This window comes from Chiloscyllium plagiosum, unplaced genomic scaffold (genome assembly GCF_037043375.1).
Source record: "Chiloscyllium plagiosum isolate Xiang-an unplaced genomic scaffold, Cpla_swu_hap1 HiC_scaffold_14, whole genome shotgun sequence".
Lineage (NCBI taxonomy): Eukaryota > Metazoa > Chordata > Chondrichthyes > Orectolobiformes > Hemiscylliidae > Chiloscyllium > Chiloscyllium plagiosum.
Window position 1 is genome coordinate 30,108,597 of NW_028270152.1, and position 23,721 is coordinate 30,132,317.

At 37.3% G+C, this 23,721-nt stretch overlaps 1 protein-coding gene across 1 annotated transcript in view; it reads left to right on the top strand.

Moving 5' to 3' along the window:
* The window catches only part of syn2b (synapsin IIb), a 412,919-nt gene extending 389,643 nt beyond the window's left edge, over positions 1-23,276 (top strand). The window contains exons 10-13 of the mRNA XM_043707946.2: positions 2,033-2,182; positions 4,242-4,308; positions 19,987-20,281; positions 21,996-23,276. Coding sequence (XP_043563881.2) covers positions 2,033-2,182; positions 4,242-4,308; positions 19,987-20,281; positions 21,996-22,131 — 648 coding nt within the window. The 3' untranslated portion in view covers positions 22,132-23,276. The remainder of the gene's footprint in view (positions 1-2,032; positions 2,183-4,241; positions 4,309-19,986; positions 20,282-21,995) is intronic.
* The last annotated feature ends 445 nt before the right edge of the window (positions 23,277-23,721 follow it).

Here is a 23,721-nt window from a genome sequence, read left to right on the forward strand (position 1 = left end):
TTGTGTTTGGTGAAGATCAGTGATCTCAGCTCCACGACATCACAATGGGAGTTCCTCAGAGAAGTATCTTTAGACTAACCATCTTCAACTGCTTCATCCATTACATCAATGATACTCATGCCATGCTAAGCAATAACCTTCTCCAACAAGAGAGAATCTAACCATCACCCTTGACATTCAATGGCATTACTATCATATCAATATCCTGGAAGTTCCCACTGGTCAGAAGCACCAGACATATAAATACTGTGATTATAAAAGCAGGTGAGAGGCTAGGAACTCTGAGGTGAGTAACTCACCCCCTGCCTCTTTGAAGCCTGTTTACCATCTGCAAGGAGAGTAATAGAATACTCTCCACTTTCTTGGATGATGTAGCTCCAACAAAACTCAAGAAATTGAACAACCTCTAATATGAAAAGCAACCCATTTAATGACGCCATCCAAAACTATGACCTTTACCACAAGGAACGAACAGTTGCAGCAGGTACCTGGGGGGGCAACACCATCAAGTTCCCAAGCCACACGCCATCCTCACTTGGAACTGCATAATCATGTATTCTCTGTTTCTGGATTAAAATGCTGGAACACCCTCTCTAAAAACAATGTCAATGTCCCTACCCATCCATGCAACAATACAAGGAGACAGCTCACCACCATCTTCTCAGGGGCAACTATTGAGGAATAGTGAATACTGGCCCAGCTAAACACAGACAAATTCTATGAACAATTTTTTTTTTAAAAAATCAATTACTGCAGAAAAGAGACACCTAACTTAATATCCTTGAACTGAAAGATAATTTTTGAATATTTTAAGGCTTGTTAATTAAAGAATTCCAAGAGCAGAGTGACATTTTATTGGTTTATCATTTGGTACTGAGGCTCCTGCACTGTTCACATTTCCCCTAATAGTCTGTCAGCCACGTTCACTACTAAAAGGGCCCAACTCCATTACAGTTGCAGGATGGATTCAGGTTTAAAATGCTCTCCCTACATTAGAACTGGGAAGCATTTTGAGCAGCTCTGTGCACCCTTACCCCATGCCAGTGGAAATTGCCAAAAATGGGAATTGGCTAATCCATGTCCATCCTACATTTTTAAAGGGCTCCCAAGTCATCTCATCTCAGTAAACATTTGGGCCTTTTAAGGAATGCTATTGTAGTGGAGGAATGGCACCATCAAATGCTTCTATGAGTGGTATTTTGTGGAGACAACAGGTGTTTTAGCCACAGGCTGGAAAGTGGGGTGACCCCTGCACTACCTCTTTTCAAGATGGCCATCTTCATTTTGTGCCACTCAGGCACTTTATAGGCCATTACAAGCTTCCTCCAAGGTAGAAGTCCTGCCTGTCAAGAGCTACCAGCCAATCAGAGACTCGAACTCTTCAGTACTCAGCAACACCAATGGAGAGACAGTGACTGCTGACACTACGACACACGCCCAGGGCACAAGATAAAGGGAAAACCCAGGCACAAGGGTGATGGCATGGTAAGAGCTGCGAGGGAGGGGAGTAGTCACCAGAAAGAGCATGGGTGGTTTTAATTCGCTCCTACCATCCCAAAACCGTATCTCTCAGTCAGGAACTCAGTGTCTTTGAATGAAGGACGCAGGCCCAGGATCCAGCAACGAAACACGAAGCAGGGTTTCCTTGTTGTGCTTTCCACATGGTCACCCCCAGCAGTGGCAGGGTAGGCCAATTGGTAGCAGGGTAGGAAGGCTGTCCATGAGCTCTTTCTCCAAGTACTTAATCATATGGAGATGAGAAGGTGACATGACCACAATCTGTGACCCTGTCACCCTAATAACAACAATACATAACCGTTTGGATTGCATATGGAAAGAGTGACATACTAAGTGGGAATGTAAATGGAAGAGCAGGACTACAAATTACACTGACCTGGTGATGCATATAGCAAACAGGCTCTCCATTAAATAATCCAATGCTTGAAATAATTATGCTGTTTCACTGAGGATTTGTGATAGAATGAAACAATTTATCACCAGCAAAAAAATTCACATTTACGATCTTTTATAGGTCATGGACTGTACAATGCCATTGATTGGGGAGCACCAGGCTGAAGACAGAGAGCTTCTAACTGAATTAGTTTTAGCCAAAATGAACAAACTGATACCAAGGACACCAATTCCCTCACCTCAGAGGCCTGCTGCTACACAACAACCACAGGCAAGCCAAACAAAGAAAAAATATTAATGTATCTAATGTGCTTACCTTTTATATTTAAAGTGCTAAACATGGTGATCTAAATCATTCAGAAATACTTATTAATTTTGAGGTAACATGTTTATGTTACATAGTAAGACTTCAGTAATTTTTGCATCGCAGTGTGATCTAAATCCAATTTACTGTCATTATAAAGCAATCAGATACAATATTACTTTAGTGAAACAATTGGTTTAATCCTTATATTCCCTTTGATCATTTGCTTAAAGGTATAGAATATAGAAATAGAATTCCTCAGAACATTATTACAGTATGTACAGCAACAGTTAAATTTCATGTTAGTATCCCAGTTATGGAAAGACTCCAGTCTTCCGAGAAGTGGCAATCATTGGATTGTTGGTCTACTTGAAAATTCCCCTCATTCAGAACTGCTCTGCATTTCTTTGGGACCTTCCACCTGGCTTCCAGAAATGCGCAGCAGAATGTTCCTTCAAGAAAGCACTGAATTGGAGTAAAGCTATCACATGGTAAGTTTAAATGTGCAATTTCCAAAGTAAAGAATGGATGAATGACTGAATGGATATGACGGGTGCATGCATACAGTCAGTAGATCCGTGGGTGAGGTAATTAGTGAGTACATAGGTGGATGTTGGGTGAGATGAGTAGCTATGAAGGATAATGAACTGAGTAGGGTGAGTGAGGTAACTGGGTAAGTGTGAGTTTGGAGCTAAGGTGCATTGGTGAATGGGTCGGGAAGGGTTTAAGCAGATGAGGTGAATGGGCTGGTGGAATGGTTAGGTGGGTATATTGGCTAAGTCAGTGTGCTAAATGGGTGGGATGGATAGATGGGTGAGGTTGATAGGTGGGTAGGTGGATGGGTGGGTGAATTGGATAACTTAGTTGGGAAGTGGATAGATGGGTCATGCAGTAGTCAGGTCTAGTTGGCTGGTCAGGTCTAGTCTGGGATGTATTTGGATTAGGGTGAGATAGTCTGATCTGATCTGGTTGAGTGACTGGGCCTGGTTGGTGGAGTAGAGGTGGTTGGGACTAGTCATAGGTTGTGAGGGAGGGTGGGAGGTGGGGTTTGTTATTCAAAGGGAGCAGGTGAGGCGTTGGGAGATAACCAGGGATTCAGTGTGAGTGATTTGGGGTGTCAGCTCTGCAGTTACCCAGGTGTTGGAGTAGGTATTAATCTATGAATTCCTGGGTAACTCCAAGTAAGTGTATCAGAACTGGCCGAAGTCTCAGATTCTAATTCAGAGTTGGAGTTGTTCAAAAAAAATCTCAGGAGTAGGACATTGCCAGTCTGAGGTTCAGACTTCCTGGACAATACCTGCCTACAAAGATTGATGCATCGGGACTTCCATAAGGTTCTGAACTGTGATTGTAAATCTGAAGAGGAGTGTTGTATTCGTTCAAAACATTGGAAGATATGGCCCAAAATTTCTTCCACAGTGCCATGCTGACCTAGGTCAGCAACATTGCTCATTTCAATGAAATTCTAACATTATCACTTTAAGTACTGCCAACAATAGCATCTCCTAATAACTGTCATCAGCAGCAATATATTAGCATTGAAATTAGAAGCTTACCTAAGATCTACCCTGGTATCCCTATTCCTCTCATGATGTGGCATAAATGAACCTTTGTTACAGTCACCTGATAACCCATGTGGCCCAGGATAGCCCGACTTGTTCTTATGTATGATTTAACAGGTCTTTATAGTGATAGGGATGAGTAAGTGGATTAAAACAATGATATTCATACCAAAATAAACCTAATATTTGGAAACCGTATCTGCCAAGGTGAATTGTTTACATTTTTTTTCAAATCCAAGTTTTGAGTAATTATTTTGAACTTGCTACTTAATTAGTTCAATACTGTAATCACAAACAAGCCATTCTTGTATGAAGTATTTCATTCAAAACCAATAGGTGGATCATGATCACATTCAGCAGTTCCTACTGGTGCCATTTAAGAACTTTTTGGAACAATGCTACTGATGCAAATAGATTACATCTAAATACTAGACTTAATTTGGATTTGATGTTTTCTTTTGCAGGGTGGAAGTTTGAAGGAGGCACAGGCACAGCCAGGCTCATTTCCTCAGCAGCGACCACCACCACAAGGTTGTTTACAGTATATTCTCGACTGTAATGGCGTTGCAGTAGGACCAAAACAAGTCCAGGCTTCCTAAAAAAAAGATAAAAGGATGGAGATTTTTAGCTAAAACTGAAAAGTTTTCTTGGCAATTTTTGGCAGTGTTTCAGTGCTGACCTGGACTGTGTTTTTCTATGCAGTGTCAATTGTACTGTCTTATGTTTATTTGTCAATGTTTGTGCTCGTAATTGATGGCCATGTTTTACTGTACACTTTGTGACCTTGGGACTGCAGTTTAAGCCACAGTGTTGTAAACATTACACACAACTGTGCCTCTACAGAGTCCAGTGCTGCTGTACTTCATTCAATAGTTAGATATGGTGTTTCAAAAGTATTTTATGTTGTGAGGTGAATGGTTCCAGGAGTTAATCCTTTGCTTTTACCACATGCTACTAGTTGTTCTGCATGGGAATTAATGGAACAGGTAAAGATCATTAAAAGCTCAAATTTATTATATTAATTTATGAATTAATTATTAGCATTTTTATTTTACTGCTGATGATTTAGTGTTTTACAGATTTTTTATGTAGTTCCTGTAATAACTAGAGCAACTCAATTCGTCATCACTCTCACAGTTTTGACATTTTAGTTTAGTGAATCATTTCACTTTGGAATGGTTTACAGAAACTCCAGAGAGTAATTTGAGCAAAGGATGACACCAGCAGCTCAAAAGAGGCATTACAAGGCAATATTAACCCTGTGAATTTTATATATTCTTGTACTTGTTTGATTAGAGACATTACTTCTTGTTGCCTCCCATCCGGGTCCTGCAAATTATAACAGTTTGTTGAGATATTAGTTTCTAAGATCTAGGCATCCTTCAGTATCTTGCTGAAGTGGCCAATATGCACATTTGAACCTTGTTGTAAATTATATGTGCAGCTATTTGACCACATGCATCAAACATGTTCAAACCTCCTGTTATCTTAGAGTTATGCATGCTCAAAGAATTTTCCCCTTTCGAGCCTCAGAGCATTGATGATGACTACAACACTTCTACACATTGAATGTAGTCAACTAACTCAGCACAAAGTGTGAGTGATCCCTGGACTTTCCTGGGATTAACACCTTCACACAATTACTGATTTATTCATGTTACTTCAGTGGATTAAAGCAAAAGCTGTCAGAATTTAGTTTTCTGAATTTATCTGTAAAGAATTGATAGGCTGAATCTCCTTTCCCGTGATAAAAAGTTAGCTGAGGGGGGCACCATACATAATTTAAAATTATGTAAAGTTTGATGGAATTGATAGCGAGAATGTTTTCTGATATGATGAAGAGTATAACTAGAAGTTATTATAAAAACATAAGAACAAGATACAGGAATAAGTCGCACAGATCCTCAACCCTGCTTTGCTGAATAAGAACATGGTTGAGCTGATTATGGCCTTCTGTCCACTCTGTTGCTTACTCCTTCACCTGACTCTCTTGTAGATTTAAAACCTGATACAAAAATATTCAATGATATATTCAAATATTCAAAAATATTCAATACTCTATGATTCTATGACTCAAAAATCACACTCAGAAAAGAAGTTCTTCATCAGCTCTGTCTTGAATTCCCCTTGTTTTGAAACTGTGCCCACAAGCCTATATTCCCTAATGAGAGAAAACACCTCTCAGCATCTAACCTGTGAAGTCTCCTTGGAATCTTATTCTTCTAAACTCCAGTGAAAGTAGTTGAAGCCTGGATGATCTTTCCTCATAGGACAACCTCTTTGTCACAAGAATCAATTGAATGAACCTTCCCTGAACTACCTCCAATGCAAGTACATCTCATTAACTAAGGAAATGATGTGACCCCACTAATATCCTGTACATTTGCAGCAAAACGTATCGACTTTTATTCTGAATTCCCATTCCAATAAAGGCCAACATTACTTTGCCTTCCTAATTACTTGTTGTTAACTATGCCTGGATGTTTGTGATTTGTGCATAAGGACACCATATCCTTTCATACCACAACATTCTGCAATCTTATTCCATTTAAATAATATTTTCTTGTGATTGCCAAAGAAAATCCAATCATGAATTATGGAGAAATCTTTTTACTGGTGAGAATATGTTGCTTGCCACCACAGGAAGTAGCTAATGTGATAGCATAGATGCATTTAAAAGGAAGCTGCACAACAAATTTAAGGAGAAGGATTATTTTGATAGATTTAGGTATGGAAAGATAGGTAGAAGTTCAAGTGAAGCATAAACCTTGGTACAAACTATTTGGGCTGAATGGATTGTTTCTGTATTGTCTATCCTACATTATCATTTACAATTCTCCATTAATGAGTCAATAAATTTAATGTCTGGCAGATTTTTAAGTTCAGATATAACTTACTAAGAAAACTAAGTTATGTAGTTATAAATTATCAATTGGCCCTGGTGTATAGCATTCCAATATTTAGAACAGTAGAATTGAAAGGTTAACACCTAACTGGGCAGAAGTATGCAATTTATGAAAAAATTAGGAGAAATTACTAAGTCAAAATATGCTTGAACCTTGTACAGGAGTGAACAGTGCAACGTGCTATCTTCTGTCTGTACCACTGGTAACAGCCTAGATTTCTCAACTAATATTGTATTTATTAACAGAACTTGGCATACAGAATTACAGTCACTGAAGTTTTAGTCATTTAATGTTCTGATCCTGACTGAATATTGTGTTAAAATGTCTATTGTAATTAGGTGCATACATATTTTCCTGATCTCTCATTAATATTGGTAGGAGTGCCCTAGTGTTTTAGTAACAGGACTTATAATGCTGCATTAAAAAAAGGGCCACAATGTCTTCTATTCCTACCCTATATTCCTCATAGAAGTTTGAAACCTGAAAGCATCTTGATTTGAAACTAAATACATCATGAAGAAATAAGAATGGTTTGTTCACAGATAATAATATGTCTTAAGGTCAAACAAAGTTTTGTTCTTCATTGGTCAAGCTAAAGTGAATACATTAACGCTACAAACTTGAATATCTTTGGCTTTCAAATATTAACTAGACATGCAGAATAGCAATTCCCAGAAGTTGGCACATGTGAAAACAGAAGAAAGTGAGGACTGCAGATCGCAGCTGTTTTCATGTGCATTCATTCCCTCAACCAGCACTTTCAGATCACCTGACTGGATCCACAATGCACAAGCCGAGCAAACTTCATACAATCAAATCACATTGGAGACAGGCAAGATCACCCAGTGTGCCGTGAATTAGCTTGTTTTTGTATGAAAACATATGCAAATTTCTCAGATCTCAATAAATATCTGCAAAATCCAAGCCTTTATACTTTAAAAATTCAACATCCAACCTAACATGCTGAAATCAAAATTACTTTGAACACAAATGATCCAAGTATCTTCACAGACCCTAAAAGTCAAATTATTCTATTAATCTTAAGCAACCCAAGCACTCATGCTGATTAATCCATATGCCATAATTCCTACCCTTTCAAAAATCTAAACTCTGATACAATAAAAGTTCAACCTCAATAAATCAAGAATTCATCCTACATTGATGAAACTCCCTCCACAAAAATTTACTTTTCAAACAGTACAACATTAGCAACCAAAGCATTAAAGATCTAAATCTCATTTATTAAAATTTTAACATGAACACTGTATCTTGTTCTCTTTGTTTCCTTCATTGTCTTATACTCCTTAACCAGCTCCATCACCATCTTTTGCCACCTTTGATTATCAATGCTACCTTCCCAGAGGGAAAACAACGTTTAAAATAACAGTGATACCTGGAAATGAATGTATTGATTCTACAGGTCCCTACATTTTGAAGTGTAGAAGACTAGTTGGACCAGTATATCTCATTCAACAGTTTTACTGTTTATCTTTCCAGGTTGCCACTCCCACTGTAATCATTGCCCTCCACACTTAAATGCACCAAACACCAATGCATCATCAATGTTCACTGCTATCCAGGAAACTTTTGGAAATTGCATAGTTGAAAATCCTGGTGTCTAAACCAACTGGGTCCGAAAAACTGATAATGTTACGTTCTACATCAATGTTATATTCGTCACCATGTACAGCATCACACATAGAGAAGTCCTACTGGAATATTGGGCATGGAGAAAAATACACATTTACGTAGGTGGAACATCACATTGGCATAATCAATAAGCAACATTCAAACCAAAGTGTAGCCTGTACTATGCTATTAGTGTAATATAAATTTTCCTGACTTGCTTTGACAAACACACAACAATCGACATGTTTCAGACCACGTAAGAAAGAAACCTACTGGCATTTCTCCTATCGTGTAGGACTATGTTGCACATCTATGAGAATTGAGAGTTTCCAAATTTATAATTGCAAAGCTCATCTACTATAGAAATATCCTGGAAAACGGGGTTAAACTGTGCTTCCAGTTTTACAGGCTTGAGTACACAAATATGTTCCATTTGTTTTCAAACTCAATTTCAGTAATTTCTAGAAAATAAATAGGGAAAATTAACCAAAAGGTCAGTCTTCATTATATTCAAACAAACTCCTCAAAGAAACGAATATCTATTGATCAGTTATTTTCTTAATCAATATTATATTTACATTCTTGTTTGCAAGAACAAATGAAGGGATTATTGAACATCATAGAGAAAAGTAAAACACATCTTCACAATCTTTTGTTGGCTTATACTATAGTTGTTTCAATATTTTGTGAGAACTAGGCCAACATTCCGTCAATGACAATGTAAGTATTTTAATGTAGCAGATGCTGTAAACAAATGTAATTTAAAGAGATACATTTTCAACCCCCACTGGACCAAGAGGGGTGGTGGGCCGACAGTAAAAGTAGCATTGCCAGGCTTCCCAATTCCATCCCAACTCTGGGCCATTATCCTGGAGGTGGGCTAGATGAATTCAGGACTCACCTGCCTACATGTAATGAGGAGTTAACTGTCCTAATTAAAGGAGTGTAAGGGAGGCATCATGGATTTAGAAAGGCTTCTCTTCACAGTGGGATCTTGCTGGAAAGGCCATTTTTAACTGAAATTTTAAGAAGTTGGAGAGAGGGCCCTTATATTTTGAAGCTTCCTCTTCCTCATTCATGATTGACTGTTCATTTTTGAGAGGCTGCCTGCCATCCTTAACTGGATAGTCAGCCCGCTTTCCAGTCATCACTTGATCACTTCATGGAAGATCAAATGACTGTTTTCCAAACAGTTTGGGTTTTGGACCCCATTTAAGACTGACAATAGGTTAAGAAGCAGGGAAAATATTGCCCAACCTGTCATTTTTGTTATCTACAGGTATCCACAGTGCCTCACCGATTAAATTATATTCAATAATTTCAAGCATTTCTATAAAAGAGCCAAACAATCCAATAGGACGGGAGAAATGATAATGGTTTGTTATCCTTTCTTATCTGTACCTGTGTATGGCTTATAATCTCAATAGCCCCAGGAATCCAATCACTTAGAAGACTAAAACAGATGAAATATTTGTGTTTTTCAAATGTTCACTTTTGTAAAATTTGTATGTTCTACGTCATGTTGATATAACAATGTTTGTGCTGTTTTCAAAAAGCTGTGATAATTCTTTGAAACCTTTGTGCTCATTAACCAATCTGGATTTCCGTGCTCACTTAATTTGTTCACTTGTGCACCCACATAATTATGAAAAGTTTCTTAAGTCTCTTTTATTAAGGCCTTATGAGTAGAAAGCTGCATGGAGGGAAGAGTAGTTTTAATAATCTACACAAGCTTTTTTTAACGCTATTTCACTGTTGAGTGTAAGCGTACAAACAGTCCATTAATATTTCCGGTCAGTCATACCATTATTTACACATGTCTGTATTTTCATAACAGTTTAAACACAGAGGAAAATACCTGTCTTGTGACTTCAAATGGCCCAAAATTTGCTGCCAAAATAATGGCAATGCTCAGCATCATGTATACATCACAAATGTCACAGCAGTGTGAGTTGAGGACAGATGTAGGATTAAACTAGAAAATGAAAGCATTGCTGTTACAGATAAAATTAAATTTCTGATATAAGATTTGCGAAAATGGTACTTTGTTGTTTGGTTTCCCCCTCAAACGCAGTGACCATGCGAAGCTGCAGTTTTTGCATGGTGGATACAAGGTAAGTCTATGTGGGAAGTTAAGTCAAGTTATTTCAAGTCTTAAGTGGATATTTTACTGATAAGTACAATCTACATCTCTGGCAATGCAATTAACTTATTATATGCATAGAGTTTAATTTCCTTTGGTTTTTAATTGTTGTTGGAGATACTTCAAACAATTAACATTTTTACTTTGTCATTTTTCTTTCTCTTCAGTTCTGATTTTTGTTCTCTTTGTAGGTTTCTCTACACCTGATTTGAAATTAAATTCAACATTCTGAATTATATTTACTTCTCAGTCCTTACATTGTTCATTTTACAACCTTTCATTGGTTTAGGAGATTCACAGTTGCTTGTCTTGCCAATTATTGGTCATATTTCATAGTTAAAGCAACTTAAGTGGCAAAATAGCATCAAAGTAAAAATAACAAGGCCATTCATAAAGCAACGGATGCTGTTCATTGTCATGTCACAGCAGATTTTGAGCCATTATTGCTAAAATTAATGGATGCAAGGGTATGCATGCAATTTGCTAATATGTGCTCCAAACATGTGGGGCTACATGTCAGGAGCATATATTTCCAAAATGCCTTGAAATGAATACATAAAATTGTCATAATGTGCTGGTGTGTGGCTAAGGAATACCCTGTTATTGTTGAAAGTTTGGAAAAAGGTATCTTGCCCACTGCTAAAACCTAAATAGGTGTGCTTCTGAACTCATGTTGTAATCTGCATGTAATTCTGCAGTCGTCCTAATCATATGAAGTAGATATGGTTGACCTTGTACATTGCTTTAGGAGAGACATTTGTTGAGATAAAGTGCAGTGTTATGGCTGAAAGAAACAAAAATGGCTTAATATTTTAATTCCTGGAGGACACTGAATTGCACAGCCAGAAATAAACATTCCTAAAAGTGCATTTGGATTTGCATGCAAGCATGCTATATGCAAAGTTTAATGTTACAGTTGAGGTCATAACAAAATGTGTTCAGTTGTTTGTAAAAGTCTCTTTTTTTATTATAATTGTATTTGGTTTTAAAAAATGCTCAGGTTCTACTGCAGTATTTTACATAATGTGGCTACACACTTGTACAGCTTTAATGTGCAATAAAAACACAAAAGGTAGATGGGTCTTTATGATATAGTTTTTACACACATACCTATAAAACACAAAAATAAATATTGAAGTGCATTTACAGACAATGTTTCCTACACCGTCAATTCGCACAAAAAATACATTAAAGGAAACAGTTATGTACAAACAAAAACAGGAGATAGCACAGGAAAGTAAGTTTAATTACGGATTCAAATATAAAAGTATCAGCAGCTTTCATGACATTTTAAACATTAACTTATCTAATGTGGCATTCCTTGTCCATAGTAATACAATAATTGATGACAATGATTTAAAGACTATGCATACTGAGTGAACACCTCTGTATGAGTTGGATTCAAATATTACAATCACTGCTTATCCCTAAATAGGCAGTTCCTTCTCTGAGTAAGCTTATAAAACAAAGCAATTTTAAGATGTACACATGTTTGCTGAGATCAGTATTTAAGAGTTGTCTCTTTTTATTCTTAATAAAATGAGTTTTAACTGTGCAATGAAAATCATTGGACTTGTTAGATTAGAATTAATTTATTTTAGCGTACAGGCCTAGTAGAGTTCCTACCTGGGTTCACATTTCAACTATTCCAGAGATGTGCAATAACATCTCTGAACAAATAAATTAGAAAATATCAATAGATCCTAAATACACATGTATCCGTTATTGTATTTAATGTATCTTGATATATTGAAGAATAATGCAAGGCTCTTGGCACTGTTAATTTTTGCTGTCAACATCTTTGTGATTCTGTGTTCAGTTGTCAGTAACTCAAGTTCCCTGTTGAAACACTCAATCAAAATTGTTGATTCAAATTTAATTGAAATTTGAATGTAATGAAAAAATGTACTGTTTAAAAGTCAATCAAAATTCCTTTTTCAAGCAATCTATTTTACATAATCACTTGTATTGTACATTATAACAATGGAATATTGTGAATTTATCTAAATCCAGCACTTGCTTATGCTTTGAAAATGTAATCTGAGATTTTTGTATAGTTGCATTGGCCATTTTAAAAATTATTACTGAAACTTTAAGAGACAAATTAAGGGATACATGTTGAAGCAATTACGATTATCAATATAGTGAGTAATCAACTTCAACCACTATTAGCGACAGGTGAGGTCAAACACATCCCACATGGAGAGATGGTACATTAGAGGGAGAGTTGCATTGAATCCCTCAAACAGATCTTCACAGTCTTCTAAAGAATTACAAAGGCTTTACAACTACAAAGTTGTCAGTCCTCTGAATAATCCAAGTAATAAAAAAAATTCAGGAGAGGGCAAAATTACTTAATAAATGGAGAATAATAAATAAAAGATTGTTAATGGTACTGAGAGAGATAACCAAGATTTTTTCCTCTATCCAAGATCAAACAGAACTGTATCACAGACCAAGTACATCCATCTTCAAGTACACTGTTCTAGCATTACAGGTTGGCTGTTTGTAACCAAGGTGGGTGGCTCAGATCAGGAAATGTCAGACCCTGAAGACCTGTTTTGGTTTAAAGGACCCTGTTATTTCCAATTTTCATATCAGGAAGGTGATCATGGGATATAATTAGGCCCTATGGAAACAGATCATATGTGGCTAACAAGGCCCAGCAATTGCTGAATTGGGCTGGTGGCCAGCGCAGTATTCTTGAACCTCAGTTGACTTAAAAGCTGTAACTCCTTCTAGCCCTCACTTCTCTTACCCTCTAACCCACAACTCATCTATCCTCTAGGCTCCCTTCATTCAAACTCATGCCCTATCTGTGTTACCTCATACCCACAAACCATCTTTACAGACACAAGCACAGTATCCACTATGGGCAGACATCAGTAGCTATGTGATACTGAAAAACATCTAGTACTCTAATAGAGCTCTTCCTCACACATTCTTGAAATTGACAAATAAACTTCCATTTATTAAACACATTTGATGATTTTAAATCCCCTCAAGTATTCAATGTTATAAAAACAAAGTTCAATTCAGTAACCACATTAAAGGTAACTAATCCTTTGATAATGTCTTTTAACTTTCAATCAAAATGTGAACTCAGCACCATGCTGAGATAAAAAGAATCTACCTTGTAAAATTCATTTAAATTTTCAGAATGACCTCAGCTGTAATAGCAGTCATTGGTAAATAGCAAAAAAGAATGCTATTGAAGCCTCAGGAAGTGACGGCAATGGTGTTTTCTAACCTACACCCAATGGCCTGACAATCAAAGCAATTCAGTAGAGGATCTTCTAACCCTAACTGATCACTTCAGTTTGTTTTTTTTTGTATTTAAAGGACTTCAAGTTGTTACAAACTTGAACTTAGCTTAATTCCAGGAAATGGAGGGGGATTCTGATTCTTATCAGCCCAAGAAATATGACACAAACTATCCATAGTGCCTTTGAGTTTCTGTTTTACAGTTGATGGCTGTCACTTAAAGTTAACACATCACCGTTGAGGTCATGTAGAGTGAGAACCAAAGACACAGTACCATGCAATAAAGGGAGAGACCTGTGAGACAGAGGGTGACAGAATCTTGGAGGAGAAAACTACTGGAAGATGAGGTCTTACAACAAAAAAAACTGTATCAGCAGTTTCTGTGCAGCTAGGGCTCAGACAAATCTTTAAAGCTATCAGGTGGAGCTAAGAGTTGAGATGAGGGCTCCAAGGAAGCCTGGCTAACCATCCATTCTAGTTGAGACTGAGAGGATGCCATCAAGAGGTATAAAGGTTTCAGGAGGTCAATGACTGCTGCTGACTGGGGGAAAAGTTACACTTTTAAGCAGTTGTGTTCTTTTCTAGAGGGTAAAGCATTGGGATTGTGGCCATAAGTCAGTAATGGAGTAAAGAAAATGGCCATTGAGAATCCATGGGAATGCACCCTAAGGAAAAGAGATTTTATTCACTGGGTAGTCACAATTATTTTATTCTTGTGGATTGTGAGGGCAATTCAGATGCAGGACCTTTTGAAGTAAAGAGTTGAAACTCATGTTGATTACTGACGTCTGAGTGGGTCGCTGAAAAACCCCTCTGAACTATCTTGGTTGCATTTGCCTTAGCGAGGTGTTTTACTACATCTTGCTTGTTAATACAGGGTACATGTTTATATCATGTTAAATCTACATTTTAGATTAGTAAATACATATTGGCCTATATTGTCCCACAACATGGATAACGATGTCAAAATAAAAACTGAAAGAACTGAGAACGCTGTAAATCAGAAACAAAAACAGAAATTGCTGGAAAAGCTCAGTAGATCTGGCAGCATCTGTGGAGAGAAATCAGAGTTTACGTTTTGGGTCAAGTGACCCTTCCCTAGAACGATGATGTGTCTATTGGGAAACTATTGTAAGATTCTCAAAGTCCAGTATCAATAGATGAGAATCTCAGTAGCGAACAGTGAGGGACCAATTTGCACTATTGCACTATTATCTATTCTCAACTTGTTTGCTATTTTCCATGCGGCAGATAGAACCAGGCAGCAACAGTTCCCAAAATGAAAATTTTCCAGCATCTCCAACTCACCATCTGCTGCTCCAGGCCTCCACCTTGGACAGAAGTCTCTAATATCTAAGGATATACTTCATGGGGAGTGACCATCTGTACCTCCATCCCCATCCATGGAAATTGGCCATCAGACACACATGGGCCTCACATTATCATCATGTCACATCTCCAACTCACTTATAATAGTTATCCACTTAATGCTGCACCTTGAGAGAGCATCAACACCTTTCATTGTGATGCTGCTGCTAGACCACTTTCCATCTCATGCATCGGATCAAGGTATAGCTTTGGGGTAGCTCACCTGCTATCTTCATGCTCACTCAATCTCCTCCAGAGGTCACAACATCACAGGTGCCGGTCTTCAGCAAAATTGAGTCACTCCATGTGTTACAAAGAAATGGTTGGAGGCACTGGATACTGAAAAGGCTGACAATATTCTGGAAATAGTACTGAAGACTTGTGTTCAAAACTTGTTGCATCTCCTTAAAGGTGTTCCTACGGCTACAATACTGGCATCTACCCATTAACGTGAAAAGTTTGGCAGGTGTGTCCTGTACACCAAAAGCAGGACAAATCCAACCTGACCAATTACCAGACCATCAATCTACTCTGTCATTAATAAATTGATGTAAGCTATTAACAACAATGCTATCAAGCAGCACTTACTCAGCAGTAGCCTGAACATTGATGCCCAGTCTGGGTTCCACCAAGATGCGATCTCATTAAAGCTGTGGTTCATACATGGACAAAAGAGCTAAATTTCAGAGGTGAGGTGAAAGTGACTGCTCCTCTACATCACCACTGAATTTGACCAGGTATGGCATCAAGGAGCCCCAGCAAACCTGGTGTCAATGGAAATTAGGGGGAAACTTTTCTGCTGGTTGGAGTCATACCTGGCACAAAGGAGGATGGTTGAAGTTGTTGGGATCATGACATCTCTGCAGCAGTCCCATAGGTTAGTGTCTGTGGGACTGCATTTTCAGTTACTTCATCAACAACCTTTCCTCCTTCGTAATGTCACAATGTTCACTGATAATTGCACAATGTTCAGCTCTATTCACAACTTCTCAGATCCTGAAGCAGCTCATGTTCAAATGCAACAAGATCTGGACAATAACCAGGCTTGGGGTGAAATGTGGCAAGTAACGCTCAAGCCACACAAATGCTAGGAATTGACAATCTCCAATAAGAGACTAGCTAACCACTGTACCTTGGCATTCAATGACATTACAATTACTTAATTCTCCCACTATCAACATCCTAGGATTACCATTGACAAGAAACTGAATTGGCCTAGCCATATAAATATAGTGGTTACAAGAGCACATCAGAGGCTAAGAATCCTGCAGCAAGTATTTCACCTCCTAACTCCCCAAAGTCTGTCAACTCAAGGCAGAAGTGCAATGGAATACTCCCCACTTGCCTGGATGAGCGCAGCTCCAACAACACTGAAGAAGCTTGAATTATCCAGGACAAAGCAGCCCACTTGATTGGCATTACATCTACAGACATGCACTCCCTCCACCACCAACATTCAATAGCAGCAGTATGTACTAACGATAAAATGCATTGCAGAAATTCACCAACGCTCCTTAGACATCACCTTGCACACCCACAACAATTTCCATCTAGAAGGACAAGAGCAACAGACATGTGGGAATGTCATGACCTGCAAGATTCCATCCAAGCCACCAGCCTTCCTGACTTGAAAATATATCGCCATTCCTTCGTGTTGGATCAAAATCATGAATTCCCATCCTTACAGCATTCTGGGTCTACTTATAGCATGGGATTGCAGCAGTTAAAGAAAGCAGATCACCACCAACTTCTCGAGGATAACTAAGGATGGCCACCAAATGCTGGCTCAGCTAGTGACACCCACATGCCATGAATAATTTTGTTTTAAAACTCAGTTTGCATCTACTTTGCTCATAGCATCTCTGCATTTGTCTTTTTCTGCTTTTCCACTTATTCAAAACTTATAGGCTTATAGTCATTCTGTCTTGTAGCACAGACACAAAGCTCAGCAGCTTGTCATGATGGTTTGCAGTGATCAGTCAGGAAGATGGATATATTGCTGCACAGTACCATGTTATATCAATGTCACACCCAAAGCATCTGCCAGCAGTTTACATAGCAAATTCACTACATGTGGTTAACCAAATGGCTATGTCTCAAAGTCTAAGGGTAGTAATCCTCAAGCAAGTGAAGAGGGACCCTTGTCAATTGGGTCTGTCCACTGAAAGTTAAAGAGCATTATTAAGTTCCTAATATGTATCCTGTGGTAGGGAAGTTGGGAAATCAATTGTTGGATTGAAAGCAGCACAGGGAACAATATATGTGACAGAGGGCAGCTCAATATTTATAAGTGGGAGACAATAGTGCATTGGAAGACATAGATTACTGCAGGAAGGATTAATTGATGGCCTCCACACCCCTGCCTTCAATGGTGTGACAATACATCATGATTTTGGCATGACAAAGCTCTTGACCCCAGGGCTCAGAGGGTAACATTGGGAAATGAAAACATAAATGTGAGTTGAGTGAGAATTTGTGCAAGCTCAGGATTGATGGAGTTGACAGGAAGCGCAAAGAAGAAAGAAAGAAATACGGAGGTTGGGGGTCTCAGATTACTAGGCTGAGCCTATGACTGACTCTGCAAAGTGTGACCTGTGTTCTACCCTCATCCTAATTACAAATGCACAATAGAAATAAAAAGCAGCTGTGAACACCTGGAATCGATGGAGTAAGTGTCTTTTCCTGTTTGAACTTGCAGGCTCTACTTGTGAGCAGCATGAAGTACTTCAATGGCATTCATCTGGACACTTATACAGTACTGATTTAAGATATTTCTAATCATAGAGTCCTGTTTGCAAAACGCATGCGAATATGTGAGATACAAATCCTGGTCACAAGCAATCTTGAGCATGTCACTGGTTATTAAACTTGATGATAGTCATTTCTGTGAAGAAAAGCAAAGACTTTCTTCTTCGTTTCTCTTGTTGTTGAATAAAAGTTAACTTTTTTCAACAGTTTGAAGACTCACACATTGAAAAATAAGATATGCTATGCTGGACATTGGCAAAAGAGGAGCACTCTCTTCTATTCTAACATGATATGGCATCAAGGATGGGTAGCCTGTGGATTTTAATTCTCATACTGGAGTTAATTGTAAGACAGGTGGTGATGTTAAGTAGCAATACACTTACAAATATGATCTTCTATTACCAATGAGAAGTCACCTGTTTGCCTTCAAAAATTGTTCTTTTTCATTTCCCTTCCATTACATATACTATGAAGGGCCATTTGTGATTGACCTAGTGCACAGCTGGGCTTTAAATATGGTACTGGTGGCAAGGTCTGGGGGATCCAAGCAATGGCAAGTGCTTCCACTGCTGGTGAGAGTATGATAGAGCATGCACAGCACCATCGAGCCATAGTCCATACAAGTGGAACAGCGGAGGTACCTCACAGAACTAATTGGGAGAAATCCACCATGAAATGTCCTGAACTTTACACTTTGCTGAATCTTGCTAAACGTTTTGCTAAAATTCAGCCCATTATAAATTCTTGACTTTGAGTAGTAAAGTAAATTTTGTTGGTTTAAAACCCTAGAATCTTGCAGTTTTATTCTCTTTGTAAGTAACAGCAAACTTGGAGGGCTTTTGGATCATAAGAAAATCATGAAGCTCAAACAGATCCATGCACTCTTCACAAACGTTTATATCTACTTAATAAATATGGAATTACCACATTATGGGTTTTGATCCTTGAAGCTGCAAAGATGCGGTCTACTTGAACTTAGCTCTAATTTCAAATGATCAGAGTGCATGATTCCTACACCTGTGATTCACACTATTCCCTCTTCCCTCATTAACAAAACTGACTTCCTTCAGAAATAGGGGTGAGACTTCAGGATTGGGCCCCATCCAGCATTTTCAAAGGCCTCTAAAGTCAGCCCGAAACTTCAAATGTTCAATGGTTATGTATCAATTAATTCATTAATTATGTACTGTTTTTTCAATGACCCTACATGCCCATGTAGGTATTTTCTCTAGCTTAAATCACATGAAATTTTATATTGATGTTTTAACATCTTTTTACCTGATGTTTTGCCCATTTTGAATTATCAAAGGATTACTTGATTAGCACATTAACAAATTTCTAACTTCCCACCAAAGTTTTATGCAGGAAAGAAAACATGATTGATAAACTTCAAAAAAATGTTCTTTTTTAATTTATGGTACTTTATTAATTAGCAATCTATGACCTACAAATATTATGAGTTTAACACAAAATTTCTCTTGATTCCTTAAAATATGCTTAATGTTTGTGGAAAAATACATTGATCGTGACAGTTAAGTATTGAATGAACCTTATGTTTAATTGACTGGCTACATTAAGAAAATAGAATTTAAATTTAGGAGTAATAAAGACAGTAAAATGGTCCACTGACTGTTTAACAGCAAACTAGTCATCAACTGGTGACTTTTATAATTAGAGTCAACATAGATTTCTTTAAGTTTTGTAACTTTTCTGCTCAGTTTTCTTATGGCCCCCAACCGACTGCTTATTCTAATCTTGTATTTTTCTGCTTTCTCTGGACTTTTCTATTGTTTTTGCTTTCAGCGACCTAGTATGCTATCTTCATGGATTGTTTACTTATAACTTAAGTACTCTAGCTCCTGTGTTAAACTATTTTAACACTGATCTTGCCTTCAGAATCAAATTTGTACTTTATTGGGGAGAAATGTTTGAGTTATTGCTTGCAATTAAGACTTTAAACTTAAATGTAGCCATTGACCTAAAATGTTTAAAGGTTTAAATTGAACTTCACAAAATATCACACTTTGGAACATCATCAGGAACATGTAAATAACCCCCTTTAATTTTATAGTAAGTAAGTGCTGGATTTCAAACTTTTTAAGGAATTTCTATAAATGTAACATTATATAGTGTTTCTTGTGCTGAACATAGGGGGCCCAACACAACCCCAAGGACCACATCCACAAAGCCAAGGCCTACTGCCACAACATCATGCTTCTTCTGAGGGGCCACGTGCACAAGGAGGTCCGCGTCCCACTGGCCCCCCAACTCAACAACAAAGGCAACCAAGCCAAGCAATGCAACAACCACGGACTACTTTGCAAACCCAGCGATCACAAGGTCAACCAGTGAGGGGGCAACCTGAACAAAAGATACAAGCACAGCCCATACTCAAATCCCAGCCAACAACCCCTCAACAACAGCCACAGCCTCATCCTCAGTTAAAGTAAGATTTTGTTAATTTTAGCTTTTTTTAAATAAACTTTCAAATGTTAGACAACAAATATTGGTAAGCCAGCAAGAAAAATAGTATTTGACTCCTAGTTCAAATTCAGAGCTTCAAACTATTAAAATTGGATACAAATTAGGCAAGCAAGGAGCTCTCCTTCCTTTTCATAAGATCGGAAAATATTGAATGTGCAATATGAAACTCAAGGTATTCCATTCATCAGAATACAAGTCTCCTCATCCCACTTTTTCCTTCATCTCCATTCTAGCCCTTCCTTTTATCCCTTACCTCAACCCATCTCTTAACCAGCTATTACGTTCCCACAACTATTTTCAATTCATTTTTATTTTTGATGGACTCAGTTCCCCACTTTCTCTCTCATCCCCTTTACCATTTACCTCTTTCTTGTCCTTTTTACTTCTTATATTTGTACATCTCTTCTCTATCTTCATACACGCCCTCTCTCCCTCCTCCTCAGTTCTCTGTTTTGGTTCAGCCATGATTTTATTATTTTCATTCTTCATTCTGAAATGTACATTATATCTCCTACACTGCAAGCCAGTTAAAAGGATGTGCGCTACAATTAAAAGACAGTTTTTTAAAAATTAACTGAGAGTACCTTGGTATCTGGGTTCCTAATTCAAGGCACCAGTTGTACCAGATTCAACAGTACATAGAAAATTGAAATGAAAACATGAAATGCTGGAAATACTCAGCAAGTGAGACAATATCAAAGGTGAAAGAAACGGAGTTGCAAATTTAAAAAGCTTTCTAGGTGTTTTGATCTGAATTCACTCCCAAGTCAACTGCTCATAGTGATAGTACCTCCAAGAAAATGCTACCAGGCCACAAATTATAAAATCATAATTCAAGATAACTCATGTAGTTGCTCAGACACTGAAGGTGCAGGTCGCTTGCCATTTCAAATCAATTTACTAATTTCCCCTTTGCCTACACTGACTTATTAAAGTACTAAGCTTGCCATTGCTTGCACTTAGTGCACAAGAGACAAGTTTGTTCAGGCAGGACTCCTGACAAATTTTATATGTTTTTCCTGATGCAACCAAAGGTGGCAAACTTAAGACATAGCTCTGTTGGCTGATAATCTTAGAAATTAACATCTCTTAAATCATTGTTTTTGCAAAATCCTGTGTGTCATGAAACTATTCCTTATTTTGTTTATGACAAGTCAATGTCGCTTCTGTGAGCTATAAGCAGATGTATGGACAGATATCAGAAATATATTTCAGTTTTTAAAAATATCAAACTGTAAATTTCTTGATTTAAGCTTATTTCCCTCAAAATCAGCATCAACAGGAAAGTTACCATTTTTCAGTCATATCAGCACATCAGAAGGTTGAACTCAATGAGAAATTGAAATCTGAATTTATTATTGATCTATTTAAAAGTTTTAACATATTATGCACCTACAGAAGTTAGATCAATAGCTTTTTCAATTAACAATTAAGTCATATTAAACAACAATGGCATAATACAAGGCAGCAATAGAAAATATTGTTAATTGACTGGTGTCATAGATTGATTAGAGCATATTTTACAGTGCTTATAGAAAAAAGATAAGACATGAATTGAGATGTTAATACTTTCAAGATGGAGATGTTTTTCTGAGAATAAAAATGAGATGGTTTATTGAAAATTTAATATTTCCATTTATGTAAAAAAAATAAGCATATTTTCTTTTGGTTTTCAGCAAATCACAATCTTTGACCAATGCATTCAACATTACGGAATCATCATTATTTCGATCAAATTTGAATGAGGATGAAGCTAAGGCTGAAACAATTCGTAATTTGAGGAAGTCCTTTGCCAGCTTATTTTCTGATTAGAAGAAATTGAATGGCTTGAAGTGTTGGTTTACCCCATGTCAATGTTACACGAAGCTGTAGAGCGCTACTTTCAGTGACGGTAGACAAATTCTGTTTTGTTGCCCTAAAGTTGATGCCTTCTATAATGCACTTGCAGGTGACTAGTGTGATGTGTACATAATGGGATGTGGTTTAATAAGTTGTTTTATGTCAGTTAGATGTAACAAGACTCTGGTAAACTTAAAACAGATCATACTCGATTTAAGTCAGAATGAGTGCAATATTTGAGTGGTTTCAACAGGGGAAAGAAAATAATCTTTAGCATATTCACTGTGATGTTGTGGTATGTGCACAGAGATGCCTTATAGTGAATGTATCATTTCTATATTTTATCCATAATGAAGTATGACAATATGGTATTCAATTAAACCATGCTTATTTCTGTTCAATGTCATGACAGAATGCAATATTAATTAACAAACTGCTTTTGTGATTAAGTAGACTATGCTGTAATAAGTTTGACTCAGTACATGTGTTGTGGCCAATCTACAAATTACTTTTGAATTGGTCAAAAGTAACAAAAAAAACCGCCAGTATTAACTGTGAATTGATTGAAATCACTTTGTAATATTAGGAATGAATAAACATTGCATTCCTTGACATTTGCACTTCTAAAAATTGCTTTCTTCTTAAATGTAACAACTTATATAAAAGTAACTGCAGTAATAGAATAATTTACTATAGACAATGTAATTTAAAAAGTTTATTATCTTAGTGTGTCATAAAATCTAATATGTTGTAAGTTGTTGTCATTAATATATTTTAGTCTTTTGCTTGCTTTTCTAACCCAGTATAGCTTGTATGATCTGATAAAACTGAACAACTTTGTGTCCAGTGAGTGTATGCTCATCAAACACCTGAGAGCATACTGACTATTTGAGGAGATACCTCCAAAGGAAACCAGACATTACCGCATATTGAAGTTGTCATATTTTACTCTATATAATAGCCATGTGAGCACCATCTGATATAACTGATATATTACCATTTTGGTATTTCATCACTTTATTGTAGAATGTTGGTGAATTAAATCTGCAGTATACCACACACCAATCATATACTGATACTTATCAACATCAAGAATAAAGTCACAGAAATTCAACATCTTTAACAGCAATCAGTCTCTTATTATAGTGCAGACCCAAAGCTGAAAAGGGTATTGTAAAAGTTAAGCACAGAAGTAAGCTTTGGTAAATTGTAGATAACTAAGAAGTTAGGGAAGTTTAAAACTGAAAGTTGTAAGTAAAGAAAGTGGAAGACAGCTTGGCAAGCTACTCATTGAAAAAGGTTCGAAGCTTTTCGGATGCTGCCTGAATTGCTGTGCTCTTCCAGCACCACTGATCCAGAATCTGGTTTCCAGCATCTGCAGTCATTGTTTTTACTCATTGAAAAAGCCTGACTCAATGTTTTTGCAGAGCTAGGTGCAATTTCACATTAGTTCATTTGCTAATCCTTCATCCTAGAACCAGCCAAATAGATCACAATAGCAAGTCCGTACATTTCGAAGTACATTCCTCAACCTGAAGTAACATGTAATAATAATATCTTTAT